The sequence below is a fragment of the Trichechus manatus genome, unplaced genomic scaffold (genome assembly GCF_000243295.1).
Source record: "Trichechus manatus latirostris isolate Lorelei unplaced genomic scaffold, TriManLat1.0 scaffold00042, whole genome shotgun sequence".
NCBI lineage: Eukaryota > Metazoa > Chordata > Mammalia > Sirenia > Trichechidae > Trichechus > Trichechus manatus.
This window is the reverse complement of record NW_004443978.1, coordinates 7,970,589-7,997,422: the sequence shown is the minus strand read 5'-3', so window position 1 is coordinate 7,997,422 and position 26,834 is coordinate 7,970,589. Positions and strand designations below refer to the sequence as shown.

The 26,834-nt window shown below is 42.7% G+C and overlaps 1 protein-coding gene across 1 annotated transcript in view; it reads left to right on the top strand.

Annotated features, from left to right (window-relative positions):
• The window catches only part of RIN2 (Ras and Rab interactor 2), a 124,306-nt gene extending 103,728 nt beyond the window's left edge, over positions 1-20,578 (top strand). Inside the window, exons 9-12 of the mRNA XM_004376429.3 lie at positions 5,747-6,052; positions 8,124-8,255; positions 16,001-16,164; positions 18,998-20,578. Of these exons, the coding sequence (XP_004376486.2) occupies positions 5,747-6,052; positions 8,124-8,255; positions 16,001-16,164; positions 18,998-19,321 (926 nt within the window). The 3' untranslated portion in view covers positions 19,322-20,578. The remainder of the gene's footprint in view (positions 1-5,746; positions 6,053-8,123; positions 8,256-16,000; positions 16,165-18,997) is intronic.
• The last annotated feature ends 6,256 nt before the right edge of the window (positions 20,579-26,834 follow it).

The following is a 26,834-nucleotide window of genomic DNA, read 5'->3' as shown; positions in this document are numbered from 1 at the left end:
GATTTTTCCTCTCTCCAGCCCCACCATTCTGATTGGCTGTCACCTGGGTGAGGTGTGCCTCATGTGGACAGAGCCCTCGCTGGTCCACGGGGTCCAGTCTGTGGCCTTGCCTCACCAGTTCCCTTCCTCAGTGGGGAACTAGTTGTACAGACACAGCCTTCACTCTCTTACCTCAGACACCATGTCCACACTGAAGGCTCTCAGCTACTGCCATGGCTGAGGAACTTCCTTTAGAAACCAGAAGTCACAGCATACTGTGTTCTCTTACAAGAGCCGAGGCAGGGGCCAATAGTCTGGATAATCCCTCGTGTGTGGTTCTTTACACTTTACAGAGCACTTTTATGTATAGAATCTCATTTAATCCTCCTAATGCCTACAGATGCCCTATTTATTATCCTCGTTTTTATAGATGAGAAAACAAAAGCTTAGTGAGGTCAAGCCATAATACAAGTAAGACGGAAACCAACTTCCTGTGGCAGGCTCTTCCAACCCCTCGGGGAAGGTTAGCCACCTGTCTTCCGCGTTGTTCTATGGCAGAGAGGGGTTGTGTAAAGGTTCCTCATCATTTCACTGGGGCTCTGAGTTTGGGGGAAGAAAGACCACCACAGAGATGAAGTCACGTCACATCAGGGGTACCTGCTATCCATAAGACGTCACAGATGATACTAACCTTGATCACCTGGACCATGCTGTCTTTCCATGCTCTGTTCTTTGGAAGCAAGTCACTAAATTCTGCCCATACACAAAGGATGGGGGAGAATTCAGCTTCACGTTCTGGAGGGGAGAGGATCTACATAAATTATTTGGAATTTTGTAGGGAAGTTTTGCCTTTTCTCCCCTACTAGTAAAGCTTTTTACTGGAAGGCACTGGAATCAGTCAGACAGATTCCTTGAATAAAATACTACATAAATACAGCCTATACATTTGCCTTTCCCAGTGTGGGTTCTGATGAAGCTTTCCTGCCACATGGTTCTTGCCATTTCCTGCTTCCCCAGCATTCTTCATCACCTCTGCCGTGACATAGAGCCAACTGGACATCTCCCCTTGACAGCAAGTCCTCTGAAAGCCAGGCCTGGGCTTTTTTGACTTAAGCCATTGGCAATCCCAAGTACAGAGCGTCAACTGTGCCCTTCCATGTCCCTGACACTTCTTTTCTTTGCACACAGTCTGATTTCCAGTTGCCAGCACCTGTGCCGTTTTGCCTGACATGTCCTCACGCCACCAGAATCCTTGGACAGGGAGGCAAGAAAGGCTGGGGGATTAGCGCCCTCCCCAGCCTTCAGAAGCAGCCTTCAACCAGCGACTGCAGGGATAGATGTGTGAATACCTCTCCTCCAGGTGGGATGCTCCACGCTGTGCCTGGAGTTCCCAGCAGGACTGAGCTCCAGATGCCCACAGTGATGACTGGCTTAATAAAGCCTGCACAGCCAGTCACATAGACAGAGCCCAGCTGGCTGCAGTGCACGGCTCCCCTGCGCTTTCTAAGACACACATGCCTTCTCCGAATTTCACCTTTGCCTCTTGGGCTGTCACTTCCCCATAGCCAAGCCTGGGTGAGCAGACACTACACAAAGCAAGCTGGAGCATTTTCCAGTCACTTGGGCTCCCTGTCGATCCCTGCAGCTCTTCCCTAGAATCTAAGCTGTTGGTCAGAGTGAAGTAGGGGGACAAGGCTCTGCCTTCCATTAATAGGGCAAGTGAATCCCTTCTTGCAGCTCTAGAAACCAACGCCATTACCACTTCTTATAAATCACTACACTAAGCAATGTTATGGCAAGGGAACCCAAACAACTGCCGTTTCCTTTACCACTTCCCTCTGTGTATGAACTTGGTGACCTCCTGATAAGATCTATACAGATATTTCCAGAAACTGTTCCCTGATTTGGCCATTCGGCTAGTATGGCTAACATTTGGTTTCTCAAATTCTAAATGTTGTAGCTCAAACAATTCTGTAGCATGCTTCTTGTCATTAGAAAGATAGAAAAGACATTAATGAGCCCTAAAAAATAAAAAGCATATAATCATCTTCCCCGTTTTATTTTTTTTTTAAGTCCCAGTACTATGTTGTAGAAGTTTCTGTGTGCTGTTTGTAGGTTTGTGGTTGAATACAATTGATATCACTCCAAGAAATCTGAGGCGAGATTTTTGGGTTCAAATCTTAGCTCCCCCTGTTGCTAGCCATGTGACACTGATCTTTGGGTCTCAGTTGCCTTATCTATAAATGGGATCATAACAACCCTTACTTGTTGGGGTTTGTTAGAGGATTTGAAGAGGCAATGCATGTAAAGTGCACAGTAGATGTCATGGTTCTTACTATTTAAAATATTTTGTTTTGTTTTATTGGAATTACATCGACCAGACATAATAGGAAACAACAAAAAGTCATACGTAAGCAATGTGACCAGTCTGTTCTTTCTGTTTTTGTCTGAGCTAGTCCACATTTTGAAAGATTCTCTGTTCCTTTTGTTTCTTCAAATCACTTTTCCCTCTTGCTTTACGGGCAGAACCTTGTTTTCCTCTTGGTAAGAGCCAACTGGGTCATGGTTCCCTCCTTTCATTTGGACTTTTTTCTATTTCTTCAGTTTATTAAGGATTTTGGAAGGGAGAGGCATAGAGATAAAGCCCTGAAAAGGAATGCAAAGGGACCAATCTTTCTTATTTTAAAATTATAGCCTTAAAAAATAGACTAAAATAAAATTCTAATATGAGTAATTTTTTTTTTTCATTTTGGGTTTTAAGAGAATGGGCTACTCACTTGGCAGTTGGTCCCAGGCTTCAACCCTCCTAACAGATTGGACGTCACTAATTATGCCTAAGGGTGGGTTTGGGGCAAAGGCTGGTACCCACTTCCCTGGCAACACAGGTGAGTTGCACGAGGGAGCCCATGACTGCTCGATGAGGAGCTTTCTGCTGTTGTCCCCCAGTAACTGTGCACACCATTTGGAGGTGACTTGTATTAACACCCTAGTCCAGCAGCAGCCAGGCACCTTCTAGCAAGTTAAAACTTTCCCCTGGTATTCAGGGTGAAAATCCCAGACCGGGTCTTCAGGCGTGTCTTGGTTATCTAGTGCTGCTGTAACAGAAATACTACAAGTGGATGGCTTTAACAAAGAGAAATTTATTCTCTCACAGTCTAGGAGGCTAGAAGTCCTAATGCAGGGTGCCAGCTCCCAGGGAAGGCTTTCTCCCTCTGTTGGTTCTGGGGGAAGGTCCTTGTCATCAATCTTCCCCTGGTCTAGGAGCTTCTCAGCTTAGGCACTCCAGGTCCAAAGGACGTAGTCTGCTCCTAGCACTTCTTTCTTGGCGGCATGAGGTTGCTCTCCTCTCTGCTCACTTCTTTCTTTTATATCTCAAAAGAGATTGACTCAAGATACAGCCTAATCCTGTAGATTGAGTCCTGCCTCATTAACATAACTATCTCTAATCCTGCCTCATTGACATTATAGAGGTTAGGAGTTACAATACATAAGATAATCACATCAGATCACAAAATGGTGGACAACTACACAATACTGGGAATCATAGCCTAGCAACAACAACAACATTCCATTGTATAAATATATCCCAAATAGCCATTCTATTCAGATACATTTTTAGGCCGTTTCCAGGCTTTGACTATTATGAATAATGCTGCTTTGAACATTGATGTACCTTCCTAATAAATGATTACCATGACTTTCATCCCTCCTTGGAAGCCCCATTCTAACAGAGTAGTAGCCACTTACAACTATGAGTATAACTTTCAGAATCTTTGGATAGAGAGGGCTAAACTGATGAATGTTTATAAAGTGTTTATAAACTTTAGAATTAAAAGGTCATTTACTTTGAAAAGTAGTATGAATGGTTGTTTAAAATAGTTATGGGGACTGTGGCTATAACAAACCATTAGACTTCTCTGAGCCCCAATTTCCTCATCTGTAAAATCGGCATAATATTAGTATTATGGAAAGATAATTGTGTTGTCGCAAGGATTCGATAAGATAATGAAATAAAGCACTTAACATAGAGCCTAGCCCATTGGGAGTGCACAATAATAATTGCTACTGTTGGCTGTTCATTGTAATGGCTGTGTAGGGTAAAGCCAAGGTTGTTTGCACAAAATTGCACGAGTTTATGAACAGAAAAACCAATGCAAACCAAGTAATTTGTTTCAGTGCCAGACATGAAGTGAATACATTGTTTTGTTTCTCTTTTTACTTTACAACCCCTTTTGTTTCCCCTATAGTTATATAAGCCTCTGTATTTAAACAAAGAGTCCACCTGGGTAGGATATGGAGGCAGAGGAGCAAAGAGAAACTTGGACTGGGAAGCTGGTCATTGTGAGATCTGCATTAACTTTTGCGTCAGCTTTAGCTTTGGGGTACAGGAAGATTGTTTTAGGTGTTTGTGCATCTGGCTTGGATTTCATTTTGTCCCTGGCCTTCTAACAGTACATAATACTTCTGATTCAATAAGCTCTGACCCTGTGTTAGGGATACCAAAGGCTAGAGAGATCATTTAACTATTTCTGATCTTGAAGTATGCGGATTCACGGCTTTCAAAATGGAATCACCTTAAAATTTCATACATTAAGTGTAGTTGCTAAGGAAGAACCCTGGTATCTATGATAAGAACTTGCAAACAGTTGAGATTGAAAAACTGATATTGCAAAAACAGAGAGCTTGTCACTGTATAAATCATCTTAAATTCTGGATCTCTGGGTTTATGGTATCCATCATTTTAGTGTCAGCCCAGAAAGCTATTCATTGTACAGATGCAGCCATGCAAAGAAGGAGGGAAGATAATGCCTTCTTCGCCTAAAGGGGTTTCCTAATTCTGAACAGAAATACATTTCAAAATTCTTTTTTAACTTTTTTATTTTGAAATCATTTCAGACTCACAGAAAAGTTGCAAAAATAATACAAAGAAATTGTGTCTATCCTTCACCCAGATTTCCCAAATGTTAGCACTTTGCCACATTTGCTTCATCCTTTCTGTTTGCACACATGCATACATTCACACGTACTTTTCTTCTCCAGATCATCTGAGAATAAGTTGCAGACATCATGCCTGTTTATCTTAAACACTTCAGTGTATATTTCCTGAAAAGAGGGGCATTCTCTTACATAACTCTAGCAAAGTTATGAAACCCATAAAGTTCACTGACACATTACTATTATCTAGTCTACAGACTGCTGAAATCTCACAAGCAGTCCCAGTAGAATCCTTACTGGGAAAAAAATGAAAAAATATTTGGGGGGTGAGGGTCCAGAATCCAGTCCAAGATCACATGATGCATTTAGTTGCATTTATTTATCAGCAAATATTTTAAGGGGTCTTGAACCCTCACTAATAGAAAATCCTTGCTTTAAGATCACATATTTGCTTTCCTTGGATTAGGTGAAAAGAAGACTGTCTTCTAGAATATTTGCCTGTACATATGAGAGGGGGAAGGATGGTAAAAGTAGTTAAAGCAAATGTATTTAATTGTATTTATTGTGTACAAGAGAAACTAAGAATTTTTTAGAATTAATCATTGTCTACAAGAGAAACTAAGAATTTTTTTCCTGGCTTTCCAGAAAAACGTCTTGGGATGTGAGTGTTAGGGCCTGTAAGTTTTCTTTGCTAGTTGAGTGTTTAGTTATAGCTTGTGTGTCCTATAACCAGTGAACAGGTATTTCCAACACCCGTTCTGAGAAAGCAGACCATGCATTTGTTTCTTCTTTCTTCAGACAATGATCATAGTAGCTGCACTTTCTTTGGCAGATGTGGTGCTGGAAAAGGCCATGCACAAGTGCATCTTGAAGCCCTTGAAGGGGCACGTGGAGGCCATGCTGAAGGACTTCCACATGGCTGACGGCTCCTGGAAACAGCTGAAGGATAACCTGCAGCTGGTACGGCAGAGGAACCCGCAGGAGCTGGGAGTCTTTGCCCCGACCCCTGATTTTGTGGATGTGGAGAAAATCAAGGTCAAATTCATGACCATGCAGAAGATGTATTCACCAGAAAAGAAAGTTATGCTGCTGCTGAGGGTCTGCAAACTCATCTACACTGTCATGGGGAACAACTCAGGTGAGGTGGCCACACTCCTGGCTCTTTGCTGCTGCTCCCGCGGGCTATTGACTGGGCCAAGGCATGTTAGGTTTTCTGATTCCCAACTTCTCTTCCCCTCAGTCTCTTGATTGCACAAGCAGCTCACAAAAATAGCAGTGTTACTCTGGTGTCTGGCAAATTACTCATATGCAAAACCTAAATAAACCCAAAAAACAAAGCTGATGTCATCAAGTGAATTCCAATTCATGGCGACCCTATAGGACAGAGTAGAACGGCCCCATAGGGTTTCCAAGGCTGTAATTTTTATGGAAGCAGACTGTCACATCTTTCTCCCACAGAGCAGCTGGTGGGTTCGAACCACCAGCCTTTCAGTTAGCAGCCAAGCACTTCACCACTGTGCCACCAGGGCTCCTCAACATACGTTTTTGTTGTTAGGTGTCATCGAGTCGATTCCGACTCATAGCGACCCTGCGGGACAGAGCAGCACATAAATAACCCCAAATAAAGTAAATGGATGAGGGCCGCAAGGTTTTTGTACGATGCCAATTTAATGAAAAATTTAGAAAAAACATTTAGTTCAGGGTAGTGGTTACAAATCCAGTCTCTAGAGCCTGAGATCAGTCACATCCTTAGCTCTGTGAATTACTTGATTAACTGACTTGCGCCATGTTAATGAGCCTTCGAAGCTGCAGTTTTGCATCTATCGGATGTGACACTGCCCTTCATAAGGTGGAGGTTAGATGAGTCAGTGCATGCACAGCACCAAGCACAATGGAAATGGTAGCTATTATTGTTACATTTTGGCCAAGGAGGGTCACATCAGTGATTTACAGCATGTGTCAGAAACCTGGCACGTCCAGGAATAATACTGTGTCCTTAGTGCTCTGGGCTCTCCGCGCTTCACTACAAAGTGAAGAGTGTAATTGGAATTCACCAAAGAGAAAGTTGGAAACTAAGCACTCAGATCTCCCCCGTGCCGCTTCCTGTAGCTGCAGGAGTAGCCATAATTCATGGATGTTGATTGAGCCCCGCATTGCTCCAGATCGTCAGCGAGCCTGTTGTAATTCCGTGGGCTGTTAGCAGCTTTTCCTTCAAGTGAGGTTGTTTTATGGGGAAGTAGCAGAGAGATTACAAGGCTCTGTGAACCACTGCTTTAATAGATAGGAAAATGGGTGCCTTTAACAAAGTACTGAGTGATGATATTCAAATGTGAGCTCTTGCGCTGGCACTGAAAGCTCAGGAACGGTGCCTCTGAGATTTGCAAGCACATTTCATATACAGCAAATTATGTTTTCTGTAGTTCGTGAAATCATTTGTAAAAGTTGCCAAAAATATCTGCCCAGGGGTATGTTCTTCTAAGGCAGGGTTCCAGATGCTTTGCTGCGGAGGCAGTCCTGTGCGTAGCTGGCAGTTTAGCAGCATCCTGGATGCCATTTGCAGCCCCACCCTCCAGGCGTGATGACCAAAAATGTCCTCAGACGTCCAGTCCCTCCCAGTTGAGAACGCTGCTGTAAAGAAAACTAGACATAAGGACTAAAATTTTTTTGCCATATGTTGCAAATATATATTGATTAATAAATCAGTCTGTACATTCAACATATTCTAAATTGGCACACGTAACTGTGTGCTCAACTGAATATAAAGTTTATTCACAGCTTGTGTTTGGTCTTATTAATTATTATGTTTATGATTAATTTGCACAGAAAGCAATTGCAAACAAGGCACAAAGAATTAGCATAATAAATATTTTGTAAATGTTTTACAATGTTTCTGAAAGTTAAAATATTTAAAAGTACTCTGTTCTGTTGCATAACCTGATGCAAATCTGAACATGGAAAGAATATGTTTAATGTGCTAATAATGTACTCAAAGACATTCATTCGGAAATTGTAAATTAGGGCTGGTCAAAGAAAAGAGCAGCTGGAAGGTTGTCATGCTACACAGAATTTCAGAAACACCCACCTCTGTTTATAAATAGCACATTTCCCCAGAATGACTCCTCACCAGCTAATAAAAGCGGCAAGTAGGATATGAAAGAAAGAAACGTTGATAAAAATATTCAAATCTTCTCCTCTCCTTCTAATCCCAGGGAGGATGTATGGAGCTGACGACTTCTTGCCAGTACTGACCTATGTCATAGCTCAGTGTGACATGCTTGAACTGGACACGGAAATTGAGTACATGATGGAGCTCTTAGACCCATCACTGTTGCACGGAGAAGGTAAAAGTGCTTTTTAAAAAGTAGGAGGAGCTGGGTGCTTTTTTTTTTTTTGACATCTTAAGGGTTAACTGCAGTTTTTAAAAAATCACTTGTGCTGATTTTTTAAACGATTACAAATGTAAGAGATATTATCACAGAACATTTGGAAAAGCTGGAGAAACACAAAGGAAAAAATGGAAACCTGCCGTAATTATATTTCATCGAGATTGGTGAATTGCAATAAAAACAGCATTCATCACAATAAAGCCCATTTAAGAAAAAAGAAATTGTTTCTTTGATCCCAAGGGAAGCTATAAACTTTTGTTAGAGAACAGTTCCCACACCAGAAAAATACCCTGCTGTTATATCAGTGATACAGATGAATATCTAGCTTTTGTTTTCTTCTTTATTTTTTTAATTTCATTTTCAAAATGAAAAGAGCATTGAATTTTCTTTTTCTATTTAAAAACGGCACCTGCTCATTGCTAAGATAAAAAATACAGTGAAGAAAAACGTAGGGGGTTTGCTTTCAGTTTATCTTGGCTGTTGAATTTCCTTCTTGCATCTGGCTAACCCCCAAGTGTCTTTGCAGAAATTCCTTCTCCTTACACATGAGTTACGCAGTTTATCATGGAAATCCTCTGGATGTCTGGCACTGTAGTGCACAGCCTTGAAAAACCAAAATAACTGAGACTGTCTTGCATGTTTGCCGTTTTCAGCGAGCGCAGGCCAGAGGCTCCGCGCTGGGACCTGTCAGTCCATCTGTTCTTGCACACCCGCCAGGGTGGACCTGTGCCAGCAGTATTGTTGCGCTGAGTTTCTTCTCCAGTGAATATAGTCTAGGCTTGAGTAAAAAGGTCCCCCTACCCCAGGGAATAGGTCATGCCAACCTTTTCCCTGAAAATAGACCACTTCTTGGAGGGAACCTAAATGTACTCCCCTCCTCCCCCAGATTCCCGTCCAAAACCCAAACCCACTGCTGTCGAGTCACAGCGACCCTGTAGGACAAAGTAGAACTGCCCCATAGGGTTTCCAAGGCTGTAATCTGTACAGAAGCAGACTGCCACGTCTTTCTCCCATGAAGCGGCCAGTGTGTTCAAACCACTGACTTTTTTTGGTTAGCAGCCAAGCACTTTAACCACTGCGGCACCAGGGCTCCTTGGATTCCCCTCAGCCTCCTCTGTTCTCCAGCCTGAGTACACAGGACCTTGGTTTTCCTCTGACCGGCCCCCTTTTCCATCAGGGCGTCATGAAGCCCACCCCTCCAGGGGCAGTGCTGACTCAGGACTGGTGAGGCACACACACCAGCCGCTTTCATCCTCCACCCTCTCGCCTGTTTATCTCCTCACACCAATCCCCGTAACCATGGAGCCAGACTCTCCATGAGGAACTACCAAGACCCCCGTATCTTTCCATGCCTTTTCTCCCCTGGGATTGGACAGGTTTTGTCCAGGGACCGAGAAGCATATGTTAGTCTCCATGCCATGCTTTACTTCCTTCTACCATACTATTACTACAATATTATACTCAATTACGATTTTTTTTTTCAGTCTCAATCATGTTTAATTCTGGTAATGAGTATGTAGGACTCAGACAAGTACCATTCTGTGGCTGACAATGTATATTTAGGACAAACACTAGGGTCCAAGGTAGAGGCCACCACTTCCTGCCAACTTTGTAAGTGTCCCCTAGAGTAAGACACTGCTCTGGACACTGTTGATTACGGTATGGGCAGATGGTGGCATCTTGATCTCTGGATTCACAAGTGAGAGAGAAAGACAATCACACAACTAGTGAACACACAAAGCAGCCGATCAGCTCATTCTTAAACTGGAGGCTGCTTTCTTTTTTTAAATAATTTATTTTATTTTTTTATTGTTGTTGCTGAGAATATACACAGCAGAACATACACCAGTCCAACAGTTTCTGCATGTACGATTCATTGACATTGATTATATTCTTCAAGTTGTGCAACCATCCTCACCCTCCTTTTCTGAGTTCCTCTACCATTATCATAAGCTCACTGTCCCCTAAGTTTCCTGTCTAATCTTTCAAGGTGCTGGTGTCAGTTTGATCCCATATAGATAGATCCTAAAAGAGTACAGTGCTCAGAGGCAGACATTCTTTACTAGTTAAGTAAGCTAAACTGTTTTTAAGGAAGACTTCAGGGGATATTTTTGGTTTAAGGTTTAAAGATTATCTCAGGGCAGTAGCTTCAGGGGTTCATCCACCCTCCATGACTCCAGAAAGTCTAGAGTCCATAAGAATTTGAAATTCTGTTATGAAGTTTCCCCCTTTTGAAGAGGATTCCTCTGTAGAATCCTTGGTAAAAATGTTCACTAATGGTAACTGGACACCATCCAGTTCTTCTGGTCTCATGGCAAAGGAGGCAGTTGTTCATGGAGGCAATTAGCCACACATTCCATTTCCTCCCCCATTCCTGACTCTCCTTTTTCCTCTGTTACTCCAGGTGGATAGAGACCAATTGTTGTGCCTGGATGGCTGCTTGCAAGCGTTTAAGACCCCAGGCACTATGCAACAAACTACAAGGTAGAACAGAAGCACTAAACACGTTACTAGGCCGATGAACTAGAATGTCCTATGAAACCATGACCCTAAACCTCCAAACCAAGGAACCAAATCCCATGAGGTGTTTGGTTGTAGATAAACAGTCTCAGCAATTTTTTTTCCTCATTGTTGTAAATATATCTATCACACAACTTTTGCCAATTCAACTTTTTACATTTGTACAACTTATTGACAGCAATTATATTAATTGGCTCTGCAACCCTACCCTTAATCAATGCAATTTTTCCATCACCATAAACTGAAACTCACTACTCAATACTTCCCCTTTTCCCCCTGCCACCCACCGCTGGTAACCACTAAGAAACTTTGGTTTGTATACATTTGCCTTTTCCTATCTTTATATATAAGTGAAGTCATCCAATATTTGTCCTTTTTTAATTAACTTATTTCACTCAGCATAATGTCTTCATGCTCCATCCGTATTGTAGCATGTATCAAGACTTTATTTCTCTTATGTGCTACATAGTATTCCATTTTATGTATGTACCCCATTTTGTTTATCCATTCAGCCATTGATGGGCATTCAGGTGGTTTGAACAATGAACATAAGTGTACAAGTATCTGTTTGAGTCTCTGTTTTCAAGCCTTTTGAGTCTATACCTAGGAGTAGAATAGCTGGATCGTGTGGTAGTTCTATTTTTAGTTTTTGATGAACTGCCACACTTTTTTCTACAATGGTTGTACCATTTTGCATTCCCACCAGCAATGGATAAGCGTTCCAATTTTCCCACATCCTCACCAACATTTGTTATTTTCTGTTTTTTTAATCTTAGCTATCCTAGTGGGAGTGTCATGGTATCTCATTGTGGTTTTGATTTGCATCTCTCTGATAGCTAATGACGTGGAGCATCTTTTCATGTGTTTGGTGGCCATTTGAATGTCCTGTTTGATGAAATGTCTATTCAAGTCCTTTGCCCATTTTTTGATGGGGTTATTTGCCATTTTGTTGTTAAGTTTTAAGTTTTATGTATATTTTGGTTATTAGTTTCTTATTGGATATATGATTTCTGAAGATATTTTCCAGTCGATAGCATGACTTTTCACTTTTTTGGTAAAGCCTTTTGGTGAATAAAAGTTTTTAATTTTTATGAGATCCCATTGATTTATTTTGTCTTTCTCTGTTTGTGCTTTTGTTATTATATTAGATAATCCATTGTTAAAAGCTAGGCCCAGCTGCATTACCCCTGCATTTTCTTCTAAGAATCTTAGGGTTTTAGTTTTCACATTTAGGTCTTTAATCCATTTTCAATCTGTGTATGGTTGAGGCATGGATCCTGTTTCTTTTTTCTGCATGTGGAAATTCAATTTTCCCAGCACCATTTATTGGAGAGACTCTACTTTCCCCATCAAGTGGACTTGGCACCCTTGTCAAAAATCAATTGACCATAGATGTGTGGGTTTTTTTCTAGACTGTCAGTTCTTTCCATTGGTCTGTGTGTCTATTGTTATACCAGTACCAGGCTGTTTTGATTACTGTAGCTGTGTAATATGTTTTAAAATCAGGAAGTGTGAGTTCTCCTAGTTTGTTCTTCTCTTTCAACATTGCTTTAGCTATCTGGGGCCCCTTGCCATTCCATAGAAAGTTGAAGATTGGTTTTTCTATTTCTCTAAAGAAGGCTGTTGGAATACTAATCAGGATGGCATTGAATCTATAATAATTTTAGGTAGTATTGACATCTTAAAACTATTAAGTCTTCCAATCCATGAATATGGATCATTTTTCCATTTATTTAATTCTTCTTTAATCTCTTTCAGCAGCGTTTTATAATTTTCCTTGTATAAGTCTTTTACGTCCTTGGATAAATTTATTCCTAGGTATTTTATTCTTTTAGATGTTACTGTAAATGGGATCATTTCCTAATTTCCCTTTTAGATTTCTCATTGCTGGTGTATAGAAAAAGAACTTATTTTTGTTCATTAATCTTGTCCCCTGAAATTTTTTAAATTCCTCTTATTAGCTCTAGAAGTTTTCTTGTGGACTTCTTGAGATTTTCTATATATAGGATCATGTCATCCATGAATGGAGATAATTTTACTTCTTTTCTAATGTGGATATCTTTCATTTCTTTTTCTTGTTTTAGTGCTCTGGCTAGGGCTTCTAATACAATATCGAATAGAAGTGATAAGAGTGGGCACCCTTGTCTTGTTCCCTGTTTCAAGGGGAAAGCTCTTAGTCTTTCTCAATTAAGTATAATGTTGTCTGTTGGCTTTTCATATATGCCCTGAATCATATTGAGGAATTTCCCTTCTGTTCTAATCTTCTTGAGGGTTTTTATTAAGAAATTTTGTTGGATTTTATCAAATGCTTTTTCTGCATCCATAGAGATGGTGTTGTGGTTCTTTTCTTCTGTTCTGTTGATGTGGTGTATTACATTGATTGATTTTCTAATATTGAACTATCCCTGCATTCCTGGAATAAACCCCACTTGGTTGTGGTGTATGACTCTTGTAATATGCTGTTGGATATTGTTTGCGAATATTTTGTTGAGGATTTTTGCATCTGTATTCATAAGGGTTATTGACCTGTAGTTTTCTTGTCTCTGTCTGGCTTTGGTATAAGGGTAATGCTGATGTAATAAGAAGAGTTAGGGAGTATTTCTTCCTCCTCTCTTTTTTGAAAGAGTTTAAACAGAATTGGTGTCAATCTTCTCTAAATGTTCGGTAGAATTCCCTAATGAAGTCATCTGGTCTGGAACTTTTTTTTTTTTTGTGGGGAGGTTTTTGATCACTGATTCAGTCTCTGCACTTGTTATGGGTCTGTTGAGACTTTCTGTTTCCTCTTGCATCAGTTTGGTTTAGCCTGCTTTCATTTAACTGTGTCTCTAGCTTCTTGGCCTCCCTCCTTAGGAGAGCAGGCAGTCCTGGCGGGTTAGTGGTGGTTAGAGACCAGGCCTGCACATCATCTAACGGAAGCTGTGCAGGCCAGAGGAAGGGGCTGCTGAGCAGTGGAGACATGATGCAGACCTAATCCTTCCGTGGCCAACCCAAAGCCCTCTGGTTTGCCGGCCAGCAGCCCACATCTCCGTTATGCTGTTTAAGCAGGTATTTTCTTTTACGGAAAGGGCATCATACAATCCCTTTTAAGTGCATGGCTCTTGCGGTGAGGTTATAGTTTTGCTGAAATTTAAAACCTTGCTCTAATTGCATCCATGTGTTTCAAAGTGTGGTACATTTTGTGCTTCTGGCATTTTGAGTTTTCTCCTTAGTGGCCTGAACAGATCAGAGCTATGGAGACTAAAATTTGATGTCAAAAAGAAACCCCTCCCACTCAATTGTAACTGTCCTCCAAGTTTTAGCTCAAATATTGACATCTCTGTGGAGACTTTCTTGAATATTCAAGTCCATATTGATTTCTCTTGAAATGCAGCATTTAAATTCTGTACTGCTCAGTTTCACACTCAGTCACATGCTGTTATGTTCATGCGACAAATATTTAGTAAAGATCAACAATTCAAAACTCCATACTAGGCACTGTGGGGGCTCCCAATGAGATGGTGGGGTCCGGAAAACTATTCAGATATCTCTAAATAACAACCTTGACATGTCATACATGCACTGGAAGTGTATTGCTCACGGTGGGCTAGGTTATGCTGCAGTAACAAATAACCCCAAATATCAGTGACGAGAAAACAATAAAGGTGTTTTTCTCTCTCAAGTTGCATGTCCCTTGTGAGTTAGCAGGGGGCTTTGCTCAGGACCCAGCTGGGGGAGCAGTGCTCATCTTGAATGTTTCCAGTTGTTGAGCAGAGAGAGTTCTGCAGCGTCTTCATTAGCAATTGAATACTTTGCCTGTGAAAATGATACTATTGCATAAAATTCATTTAAGCACAGCTATTTATCTATTCGTCTCTGGGTGAATAAATCACCAATGCCTATTTTCTTTAATAAAACTATAAACTTGTGGAGAGCAGAGGCTCAGATTCTATTTCTTCTAAACCCAGCCTGCTCTCTTCCTGTTTCGGCATAATAGTAGAGATTCAATAGGTATTTTGACAAAGAATGTCTCTAAATTTATAATTTGCTATCCTCAATTATGTATTTAAATACAGTCAACCCTCTGTATCCATGGGTTCTGCATCCTTGGATTCAACCAATCAAGGATCGAAAATATTCAAAAAAAAAGAAAGTTCCAAAAAGCAAAACTAGAATTTGCCGCACGCCAAACACTATTATGCTGAATCCACACAAATTAAGTGATGTGTAGGCATCCCCTGCTGTAGCCTCCTGCCATTTCACAGACCCGAATCTCTCTCCAGCACTTGATATTTGAGCATTGTTTGCCTGGCATCTTGTTAGCTCGCTACTTTGTGTTGTGTGCACCCTACGATGGTTGTGTCTGTACTGAACGTGTACAGGCTTTTTCTTTCTCATCATTATTCCCTAAACAATACAGTATAATGACTATTCACATAACATTTACATTGTATTAGGTTTTATAAGTAATCTAGAGATGATTTAAAGTATATGGGATGATGTGCGTAGGTTATATGCAAATACTAACCATTTTATATAGGGCACTTGAGCATCTGCAGATTTTGGTATCTGTGGGGGGTCCTGGAACCAATCCCCGTGCATACCAAGGGAGGACTGTAAACATTTGGGGTGCCCCGTTGTGGTTCTCTGGCACAGAGCTTACAAGTTCCTTCAAAGGCACTTAATTATATTTTAGGACAAAATTATGAACAAATAAATATGTGGTGCATTGCATAGTGTTGTGAGTATTTAACGCTCCCTGAGAACACAAGAAATCATTTCTAAACTCACAAGGGACATTACATCTCTTGCTTTTCCTTGTAAATTATTTTTTTCTAAATGTCATATTACGTTAGTCCCAAAGTAAGGGTAAGAAAGGGAAGCAAGAGGGAGAACTTGTTTTGAATTACTCATATTTTTGTGAACATGCTTGTGTATGCTGCAACTCTTTCAAAGTATATAGTTTACCTAAAATTTAGAACATATTAATCCCTAAAACAAAAAGTCAAGAACAACTAGAGCCGGTAGATCTGTTGGCGTCTATGTTGGGCAAATGAATGAATGGATGAATGAATGACGCACTCTTATGTGTGTGCTTCTGTGATCCCACAAGGAAGTGCTTGTGGAATAGATGCAGAAAATACAAAATGTGGCCTCTAACTGTGTGTGAAACTCAGACAACTTGCCCTTTCTGCCTTCCCCAGGAGGCTATTACTTGACCAGCGCCTACGGAGCACTTTCTCTGATAAAGAATTTCCAGGAAGAACAAGCTGCGCAGCTGCTCAGCTCCGAGACCAGAGACACCCTGCGGCAGTGGCACAGACGGAGAACCACCAACCGGACCATCCCGTCTGTGGACGACTTCCAGGTACAGAGCTGGGAGGAGGGGTGCCCACTCTGCTTCCTTGTGTGGCCAGAACCCAGAGCTGGCTCGCACAGCAGAACACAGGGCCCCCCGTGTCCCCCTTTGTTGAGTCATCCAACGGAAAGGGGATATTTTAAATCACCCTCGACCTTGTTGTTTCACTTCTCTGTTTTGTTTAAAAAATACGGGTTTGCCCAAGTTTTGCTGCCCTTAAAAAAACAAAGTCAGATTAAGATGGGATTTCTCCCATAAGGTCCAGCTTGGATGCTGGGCACCTGGGCAGGGAGGGAGTCACAAGGACAGAGGAAGCGCTTGGCGTTGGATATTTTATTCCATCAGGAGATGACGTGTGAAGGTGGAGTGGAGACTGCAGCAGTTATGTGCTGCCATCGCCCTAGTCTCTTTGAGAAGAGGGAGGGGCGCAAGGATGACTTCCCCTCTCCCCTTCCCCTTTGTCTCTCCCAGCCCCAAGTAGGAGAGCCCAGAATCGGCAGCAGTCAGGGCCGGGAATTTGAGAAGGAGCCAAGTCCTGTCTAGGTGCCCAGGTGGAGACTTTTCATAAGCAAACCATGAGCCGGTGGCCAGGAATGTGGAATTCCCAAAGAGATTGTTTCCTAGAGAGGAGTGGCGGGTTAGAGGTATAGAGAGCTTTATTAAACACAATAAATCCTGTTTGCTCATAGTCTATAAAATTGTGAGTAAGTCTGCACATCTTCAGATAATGTTCTGAAGGTTTTACATCAGACCATAAAGCCCGTCTGTGCTTTGTTGTGGGTGCCACGTGGTTGTGCTTTCAGGCAGAGACTGGAACAGTGTGGTGGCCTTGTCTCCGTGTCCAGGCTCACCTGCCTTGCCCTTTTACCTTCCCCGTGCTCTGAAAATAATCAAAAGGGACATTCAGTTCAGAAGCAGCCCATCTTTGGATGGCGAGATCAGCAAATTTTTCTACAAGATTGCCATATTCTCAGAAATTCCATCCCAGGCACATAAATCTAAAAACCAAGAGAGCATACTGTGTGCCTTCCCCGCCCTGGGTTTCAGAATAGTCCTAGTTAAGCGATTTAGCAGACACAGGCCCCTGGACTATGATTATCGGCTGTCTGAGGACGGGCTTCCTGAGGTCATAGACCCTTTGAGAGGAAGAAAAGAGGAAATGAGAAAAGCTTATTCTTCTTTCATCTCCCACCTCTTTCCTCCTGGAGCTCAGACACCACAGAGCCACTTGCTTCTGCCCCACCCCCGCCCCTGTAGTCTCCCTCACCGCCCCCGATTAACCGTGCTCACCTCAGAGATGGCACACCTCTTTAGCATATAAACAAAAAGGGAGAGTTTTGTGCACTCTTGTGTGCAAAAGTAAAAACTCAGCCACAGAGCCACATTAGGGACTTCTAAATATGAAGTCACAGATGATAATGCTTCCTCACCCTGGAAGAGGCAGCAGGCTATAGTGGCAGAGACTAGATCATGGCTCTGCCACTTGTTAGCTGTGTGACCTTTGGCAAGTTACTTAACCTCTCTGTGCCTCCGTTTCTTCACTGGTCTGGTAGGGATAATGTATCCTTCCTTCACAGAGTTCTGGTCAGGGCTAAATGAGTAAATATATGCAAAGTGCACCATGGGGCTGAGCATGGTAAACTGGAACCTGGAGCACACTGAAGTATTCCCGCTCGAGAGCTTCAGAGCCTGTGCTCCTCTAGCTCACTCTCTGCAGACGTCCTTGGTAGGACAGGATGTGAGGCGTAGCTCACGTGTGCAGAGTGCAGTGTCCTTCCCCAAGAGCTTTCCCTTTGCCACCCCAGTGGACCCTAGGTGACCACATGGGGGCCTGGGCAGAGAACAGCTCCTCCCTCACTCCTGAGGAGGGTGCTAAGACGGGTCACAAAAAATTATTTGTTTTTTATCAAAAATTCAAATGTAACTGGGCATCCTGTATTTTATCTGATAACCCTGTCCTAAGAAAATGAAGACTGAGAAGGTGAAACAAGTTATCCAGCTCACAAAACCTTGGAGAGTACAAGTTTAGGATTCTTTGAGCCTGGTCTGGGACTTTTGTGTGTCTGTTTGTTCGTGAGATCGTAAGTTTATTCTGTTTCACGACAGCACACACCCAGCATTATTCACAGCACCCAGCCTGCAGACCTCTCCTTTTACCTCCCAGCAACACCACCTTGCACTAACCAGCTCCATCTCCAAGCTCTCTGGGCAGAATCAACATCTCCTGACTTTTGCCACATGGCTCCCAGAGTCACATAGATGGTTGAACCACGTGACATTGCCATTTTGGAAGGTCAAAGATGGTTAAATGTTGGTGTTTGAATCTCCCATTATTGCCCTTGCTTAGGCTTCATGCAGAAGTATGCCAAAAAGGAGTACGGTACGTGCTGTGGTGTCGACATATGTTGAATGGCTCCTGCTTCAGACTACTCGGCTGTTTGGTTCATTTTTCAAGCTGGAAAGTGTTCAGCCTTTAAAGTGTTAGGCAGAAAGGAATGAAATCAGCACTGGATCTGGTTTACACTCTTAACCAGAGATTTCTTAACCCATCTTTTTGATCAGACCCACGGATGAATGGACTTTCTGCTTTTTATATTTGCAATGAATTGACATGTGGCAAATCAGTCCAGATAGCTGTCCTCCCCAGTGTCCAAATTAAGATCAGCCCCTTTTCCTTGTAATCTGAGTCCCCGTGGCCTTGCCCCGTGGTGAGCCGGGGCCCTGAGGAGGCTCACTGGTTACACCCTTCATTGCATCTCAGCATGCCCATTTACTGATCCCTCTGGTTTCTCTGGATGCCTCTCCTCAGTCGGTCTCTGACAGCTCTTTTTCTACTCTGCAGAATTATCTTCGAGTTGCATTCCAGGAGGTCAGCAGTGGCTGCACGGGAAAAACTCTCTTGGTGAGACCTTATGTCACCACCGAGGATGTGTGCCAGCTCTGTGCGGAGAAGTTCAAGGTGGGGGACCCTGAGGAGTACAGTCTCTTTCTCTTTGTTGATGAAACTTGGCAGCAGCTGGCAGAGGACACATACCCTCAAAAAATCAAGGCTGAGCTGCACAGCCGGCCACAGCCCCACATCTTCCACTTTGTCTACAAGCGCATCAAGAATGACCCTTACGGTGTCATCTTCCAGAACGGTGAAGAAGACCTCACCGCCTCCTAGAAGATGTGAGGAATGTCCTAGCAGTGCAGCCAAGGGGGTTAGCAGTGTGGCCTTCTGGCATCCACGTGCTTGAGCTGGAAAAGCAGTCACGCCCTTGGGGACTTTGCACTTGAGTGACTATGCCATGCAAGGTCAGCTTTGGCCGAGGGCATCTTCAGGCACATTGCCCAAGCAAGGCAGCTGAGGCTCCCGAAGCAGCAAGATTCTCCCTTCATGATGGAGGATTGCATTTGATGGTTCATGTGTTCTGGGATTGTTTGCTACCTACCCCCAACCAGGTTCTGTGCTGGCCCAGATATATGTACATGTGCTGAGTAAACATACAAGCCTCCTCTTGACTTCACCAACGGGTGTTTGACAAGACTGTCCGATGCAGTGCATCAGGTACAGCTCTCAATGCTGTGGATGGCTCCATCCTTTCCTTCCCCTTCTTTCTTTCTCTTTATTTTTACAAAGAGCCTTTGGGTTTTTATATATTTCGTGGAAATTTTTATAGCAGTTGCAGGTAAACTGTCAGGATTGGTTTTTTTAAAATATTTTTGTAACTTAAAAATATTCTATAATTATGCATGTGATTTTAACATTTAATATTCAAAATAAACCTCTTGCTGGATTGGAGAGTATTGCATTTTAGAAGTCTCTCTTCTGTAACTGGATGTTTTAGCCACTCTGTGGAGAGAGGCTGCTGGGTTTCCGAGAGCAGTGTGTGACTGACGCTGGCCCCAGGATGCCTTCACAAGTCCAACGTGCTGTTACCTTGTTCATGTGCTGTGGTGTTGTGCTGTTTTGTTTTTTAAACAAATGACACTGAAAATAAGGAAAGAAATGAATGTAGATAGAGGTCGAGAGAGAATATACAGACTCTAAGAAAGGACTGAGGAGTGTAGTCTGCTGGTTCAGGCTCTTTGGAGGAAGCAGGAAAAAGAGATCGAAGGAACCACATATGCTTCAGATACTGTAAATATGCAATGAGATTGGACAAAATCTGTCCCATATCTTATCTGCTTTGGGAAACAATTTTAAAAACCCCAGGAGGAGAAAAGGTCAGTGATAACACTTTTTATTTTTCCCCGCATGAATGAAAACTAACAGCATCAAATTGCTTTGGGCAGAAACCAAGTAACGTGTAATGTGGCTTTCCTTGAGTTCAATAAGATGCTGTTTGGGCAAGAATGTGGCTTTCCTTGAGTTCAATAAGATGCTCTTTGGGCAAGAGTTTGCAAAGGCACCAAAAAGCCCGTCTGCTGTATAGGGATGTAGGGGGAAGTTCAATGTGCGTGTCTTACGAAACCTGTTGTGTGCACACACAACTGTGAGGGTCTTGTGTCAGCGTAACACAGGTAGTTGTAAAACCACGTGGTTGTAGTGTGTAAAGGTATGTCATCATCTCTGGTTGGCTTTGCACCTTGTACTTTTTTTAGCTTTGGCTTTTCTGTACTTCTGCAACCCTCAGCACATACCGTGTGTACTTTCTTTTGTAAACAATTTTTTCAGTGGAACTTTGCACATAATACTTTGTAATATTGTACGATAATCATGTGTGAAAATAATTTTTGAAATATTCCCGGGTTGTCTTCTTTCTTTTAGAACCAGCATATAGTCATGCACCACACAATGCCATGTATATCTGAAACCCCAGCCAGGGTTTGTGGTTAGAAAATCTACAGAAACTAAACAGAAAAGCTCACTCTCTTTGCAGCTTGTGTACTGAGATGGGGCAAGAAGTAAAGAGCTTGGGGAGAGGATGGTCTTCTGACCCGAAAAGGATTCCAGCACAAGGCTTTGCTGTGTTGGACCTGGAGCAGATCACAGCTGAGACTGCAGACACATTCCCCCAACCCTTGTCCTTATGCAATCCCATGCAGTTCCCAGGCTGAGAGCTCAGAGCTCCTTCCACATCAGCAGAGGGCAGCACTCATCATGGGAGCACTGATAACAGGGAGAATATCTCTACATTTAAAACTAAGTCCTTGACTCGGCAGTCCCCTGCCGTTGCTCTTGTCATAGTCAAACATGGCTCTGGAGGAAATGATAAAAGACAACTTCGTGAGGAATCTCTGGTGGCTCAGATTTCGGATTCACAGTTTTGAATATCTGCTCTGTGCCCTGAGAACCCATCGTCCACTTGACACCAGCGTCCTGGGTGATACCCTGGATCGCAGCCCCCATTCTGACTGTTTTGGTCTCAGATGGAGTTTGGCTCTTGCTTCTCCTTGGTGGCGTCAGTGATGGCCTGTAGACCCTTAAAACTGGGGTACTCCTTTTCTTGGAGACCATCACATGTTACAAAGTAATAATGGAAGATGTTAAAGGCAGTTTAGTACCTAAATCGAGATTTTTTTCCCCTCCTACTGCAGTCAGATTAAAATATCACAAGAAGGAAATAATGAAGAGAAACATGGACACCTTTCTGAATGAAGCATTTTGTGCTATGAACAAATCCTCTCAGATGTACCAACCTATAGAACTCTTTGCTTTATAATCAGAAAAAAATAGGAACTTTAACGTCCCACCTCAGGGGACTGTGATCCTTCCACTCAGTGGAGAATTGGACTGTCACTGAAATGTGATCTGCAGAGGTTAATGTAATAGCATGAACAAGTGCTTAAAATGTAATAAATGAAAACACATATACCTGAAAACCAATAGAGGACGGAAGTCTGTCTTCTTCCCTGCCACATTCCCAGTGCCTGGAAGCACGCCTGGCACGCAGTGAGTGCTCAGTAAGTCCCTGTTGACTGAGGGAAGGAAACGGAAGTTCACAAAGGCTTTCCAGCCCATTGTTAGGATGGATACTTAAGGATCAGAACGAGGGCTCAGTGGACTGTCTGCTTTTTATGTTTACAATGAATTGAAAGACGGCTCAGTCCATACTGCTGCCCTCCCCACTCTCCGAATTAAGATTCTTACGCCCCCTTTATACTTGAAAATCGGCACATTCTCAACTGAAAGCAGGTCAGAACATCGCGATGTGAGACAGCCTGAGCAGTCATCGGTGGTATGAGAGCTAGGTCAGAATAGGAAGAGTTCACGTGAGCAGAAGAAACCATCACAAGACAGCCTTCGCGCTGCCATTGGGCAATGTTTCCCTGTTAAACTTACAACACAAGATGTGTCTTCACTTTTTTCCCCACGCAGACATTTCTCACTTCTCAAATTGCCAGGAAACAGACTTCAGGGACGTTTGGAAGGACTAGGAGGGGAGTAAAAATATACACACTGGGTGGAGGGAGAGGAGAATATTTCCACATCTAAAAATATGTTGTAAAAGTTGAATGCTGGCCAGAGGAGGGGATTTTTTCCAATGCTGTGTGCACTGCCAAATAACCCCACTCAGGGACACAGAATGGAAATAGAAACTGTTGTAGTTCGTGTGGTAGTTACAACTTTAGATCTATAAGAAAATAAGATGGACCGGAAGCCCGGCCATGAATGCTTTCATTCACAAATGTGGCTTCGGCTCCACAGGGCATCTCAAGCTTTATTACCAGCACTGCCAGGTGCTCCCCAGAAGTCAGAGAAATGACTCACGAAGGGCTGTGAAGAGGAACGCACCCAGGATGCAAGTATTTTAACTGTCCAGCAATATCTGATAGTAAAATCCTAACTATCATCATTTTTCAGACCATTTTCATAAGGTAAATTAGAGACCTAAGGTATTGTCATTTAGTAAACCCTAGTCAACTTGGAAATATGAAAAAATTCACATAACATTTCAGAGCCATAAGCAGATGATAAAGACAGAAGAAAAGAAGGAAGAGAGAGGGAGGAAGAAAATATTTGGTGTTTGTGGCCGGAAACAGGTTATTTGAAAAAGATCGATTTTTCTCCAACATCCAGGTAGGTGGCATTTGGCACAAACTTTTCCTGCATGAACACTGACTTTCCTGGGTGAGTAGCCATGGGGAGTTAAGAACCATTCAGACAGGTCTGGCTCAAGAATTTGAATAAAGTGGTCCACAAGGCCTGCCCTGGCCTGGGTAAGCTGAGTGAGGAGAGGCAGTTGGGGAGGACACTTGATTCTAATAAACCGTTTCATCAAAAGTGGAATTTGCCTAAATTCTGAGAAGCTCTACATGAGAGGCATTTAGAAAGTTATTATGTCCATGAATTTGAGTATTCCCCTTGAGTAAACCCATTAGCACTACCGCACCCAGCCATGTTTTCTCCCTGAGCCTGGCCAAGGGCTCAGTACTCGGGCCAAGGGCGAGGCCCACAGCTCCGCATTCCCAGCCGCACTGCTTCCCCAGCGCCTGTCTCCAGGCCCCTGCAGCGGAGGAGACTGAGGGGGTCTGTGCCCCTGTGCCCAGCCCTCGTTTTCCTGGGGAAATATCTCTCTGACACTTGAAGGCGTCCCTGGCGGGGCCCACCCCTTCCCCTTACGCCGCGCCATTCCTCCCCTCTCCTCTCCTCTCCTTTCTCCCCTGTGACTCTCAGGGCAGGGGCTCCCTCGCTCCATAGGGTTTAAAATGCTCTTGTTCTATTATAAGCCTTGCTAAAAAGCAGGCTCTGACTTGTCACATCCTTCGTACAACTTGCTTCTCCAGTTCCAACCAAGACTGAAAGGCTGAGCTGGCCCCACTGTGAACATCATGGCACCTGTCTGCACAGACCGCGTCCACCACGCCTTCTTTTAGGTCAATGGTGCTCTGCTTTTAGAAATCCTGACTGTCAGGCATCCCACACCTCTTACACCAGACTCTGCAGGTGGGACCCAGGCATCGCATTCGCTGAAACGTCTCAGGTGATTCTACCGTAGCGTCAGGGCTGAGAAACACTGGTTTCGATCAAGAGTCAAGTATTAAGATGTAAACACCCTTGCAAGAGGTAGTGGCTCGCTATGACCACCAACACCTAACCAAGTCAAGAGTTCTCAGTATTGGCTGGCAGAAGGCTGTGCAATGTGTCTTCATAATATGACACTACCCAATAAGGTGCAAACTATGTCCTATTTCTAGTAGCTACATTTTAAAAAAGTAAAAAGAAACTAGTGGAATTAATTTTAATAATATATTTTATTTAATCCATGACATCCCAAATATTGTCTTTCAGCAAGTAATCAATCTAAAACATTAACGAGATATTTTACATTCTTTTTGCTTTTTTGTTTGTTTTACACTGTCTTCAAAATTTGGTGTGTATTTTGCACTTACAACACATCTCATTTCACACTAGCTACATCAACAATGCTCAGGAGCCACATGTGGCTAATGGCTGCCATGTTGGATAGAGTAGGCCTAGCATATTAACTAGGAATAATTTTAAAAGCTCATGATCAACTGCTTCTAAATTTTTCCACTAGTATTCCATTTCCTACTTACCTATTCATGTTTGTACCTGCTGACTTGTTCCTTAAGAAACAGAAGAAAGACAGCAACAGGTATCAAAGATTTAAGAAAAATATATGGAGGTGGGATGGCCAGTGTGGGAGCCTTAAAAAAGTGAATGCTATTCATAGGCTTTGTTGTTGGCGGTGGCGGGGTGTGGAAATTGAGAGTAGCCTGTCTTCCCCAGTATTCTCCACTAGCCAACAGCATCATCAGAGCCTGCAGCCAGCAGCCACTCTTGCCAAGAAGGGGAAAAGGGAACAAGGCCATCTCTGCCCCCGCAGGTCTACAATAGCATTTCCCAGAAAGGAACTGTTATTTAGCTTAAAATATGATAGTCAGTGATTACTTTGACCACGTTTCCCCAGCCTTTTCCCTTTTTATTATATTAACTTGTTTATTTAGGTATTTATATAATTTAGCAGGATTACTCTTAAAAGCATTGCTTTACCAAAAGGAATAAGGCATTTGATATGATTAATTTTCTTTATCTCTGATGTCTATGTTTTCAGTTTCTTACCAACTCTACAAAGTATGAGAGAGTGAACTTATTTATCAGATTGCAGGTTCAGTGAATTGTACCTTTCTCATTCTCTTTTCCTAACCAGCGTCTCCTGCGAACTTGTTAGACATGCAGTATCTCAGGTCCTCTGCTAGACTTGCTGATTCAGAATCTGCATTTTAACAAGATCCTCTGATGATTCGTTATGCACATACAGTTTGATTGAGAAACACTAGTTCAAAGCACATTTGGGGTACTGGCATTTGTATGTGGTTGCTGTTAGGTGCTGTTGAGTTAGTTCCGACTCATAGCAACCTTATGTACAGCAGAACGAAACACTGCCTGATCCTGTGCCATCCTCACAATTATTGCTATGTTTGAGCCCATTGTTGCAGCCACTGTGTCAATCCATCTTGCTGAGGATCTTCCTCTTTTTCACTGACCCTCTACTTTACCAAGCTTTATGTCCTTCTCCAGGGACTAGTCCCTCCTGATAACATGTCTAAAGTAAGTGAGACAAAGTCTCGGCATCCTTGCTTCTAAGGAGCACTCTGGCTGTACTTCTTCCAAGATTTTCTCATTCTTCTGGCAGTCCATGGTATATTCAATATTCTCCCCCAACACCATAATTCAAAGGCATCAATTTCTTCAGTCTTCCTTAGTCATCATCCAGCTTTCACATGCATATGAGGTGATTGAAAACACCATGGCTTGGGTCAGGTGCACTTTGTCCTTAAAGTGACATCTTTGTTTTTAACACTGACATAGTCATCTAGTGCTGCTGTAACAGAAATACCACCAGTGGATGGCTTTAACAAAGAGAAATTTATTATCTCACAGTCTTGTAGCCTATAAGTCCAAATTCAGGGTGCTAGCTCCAGGGGAAGTCTGTCTGTCAGCTCTGGAGGAAAGTTCTTGTCATCAATCTTCCCCTGGACTAGGAGTTTCTCCTCACAGGAACCCCGGGTCCAAGGGACGCGCTCTGCTCCCAGTGCTTCTTTCTTGGTGGTATGAGGTCCCCCACTCTCTGCTTGCTTCCCTTTCCTTTTATCTCTTGTAAGATAAAAGGTGGTGCAGGCCACACCCCAGGGAAACTCCCTTTATATCAGATCAGGGATGTGACCTCAGAAGGGTGTTACAATCCCACCCTAATCCTCTTTAACATAAAATTACAATCACAAAATGGAGGGCAACCACACAATACTAGGAATCATGGCCCAGCCAAATTGATACACACATTTTTGGGGGGACATAATTCAATCCATGACAAACACTTTAAAGAGAGGTCTTTTGCAGCACATTTGCCCAATGCAATGTGTCCTTTGATTTCTTGACTTCCACTTCCATGGGTGCTGATTGTGGATCCAAGTAAAATGAAATCCTTGGCAACTTCAATCTTTTCTCTGTTTATCATGATGTTGCTTCCTGGTCTAGTTGTGAGGATTTTTGTTTCCTTTATGTTGAGGTGTAATGCATACTGAAGGCTGTAGTCTTTGATCTTTATCAGTAAGTGCTTCAAGTCCTCTTCACTTTCAGCAAGCAAGGTTGTGTCATCTGCATATCGCAGGTTGTTAATGAGTCTTCCCCAATCCTGATGCCACACTCTTCTTCATATAGCCCAGCTTCTTAGATTATATGCTCAGCATACGGATTGTATAAGTACAGTAAAAGGATTTTAAACCAC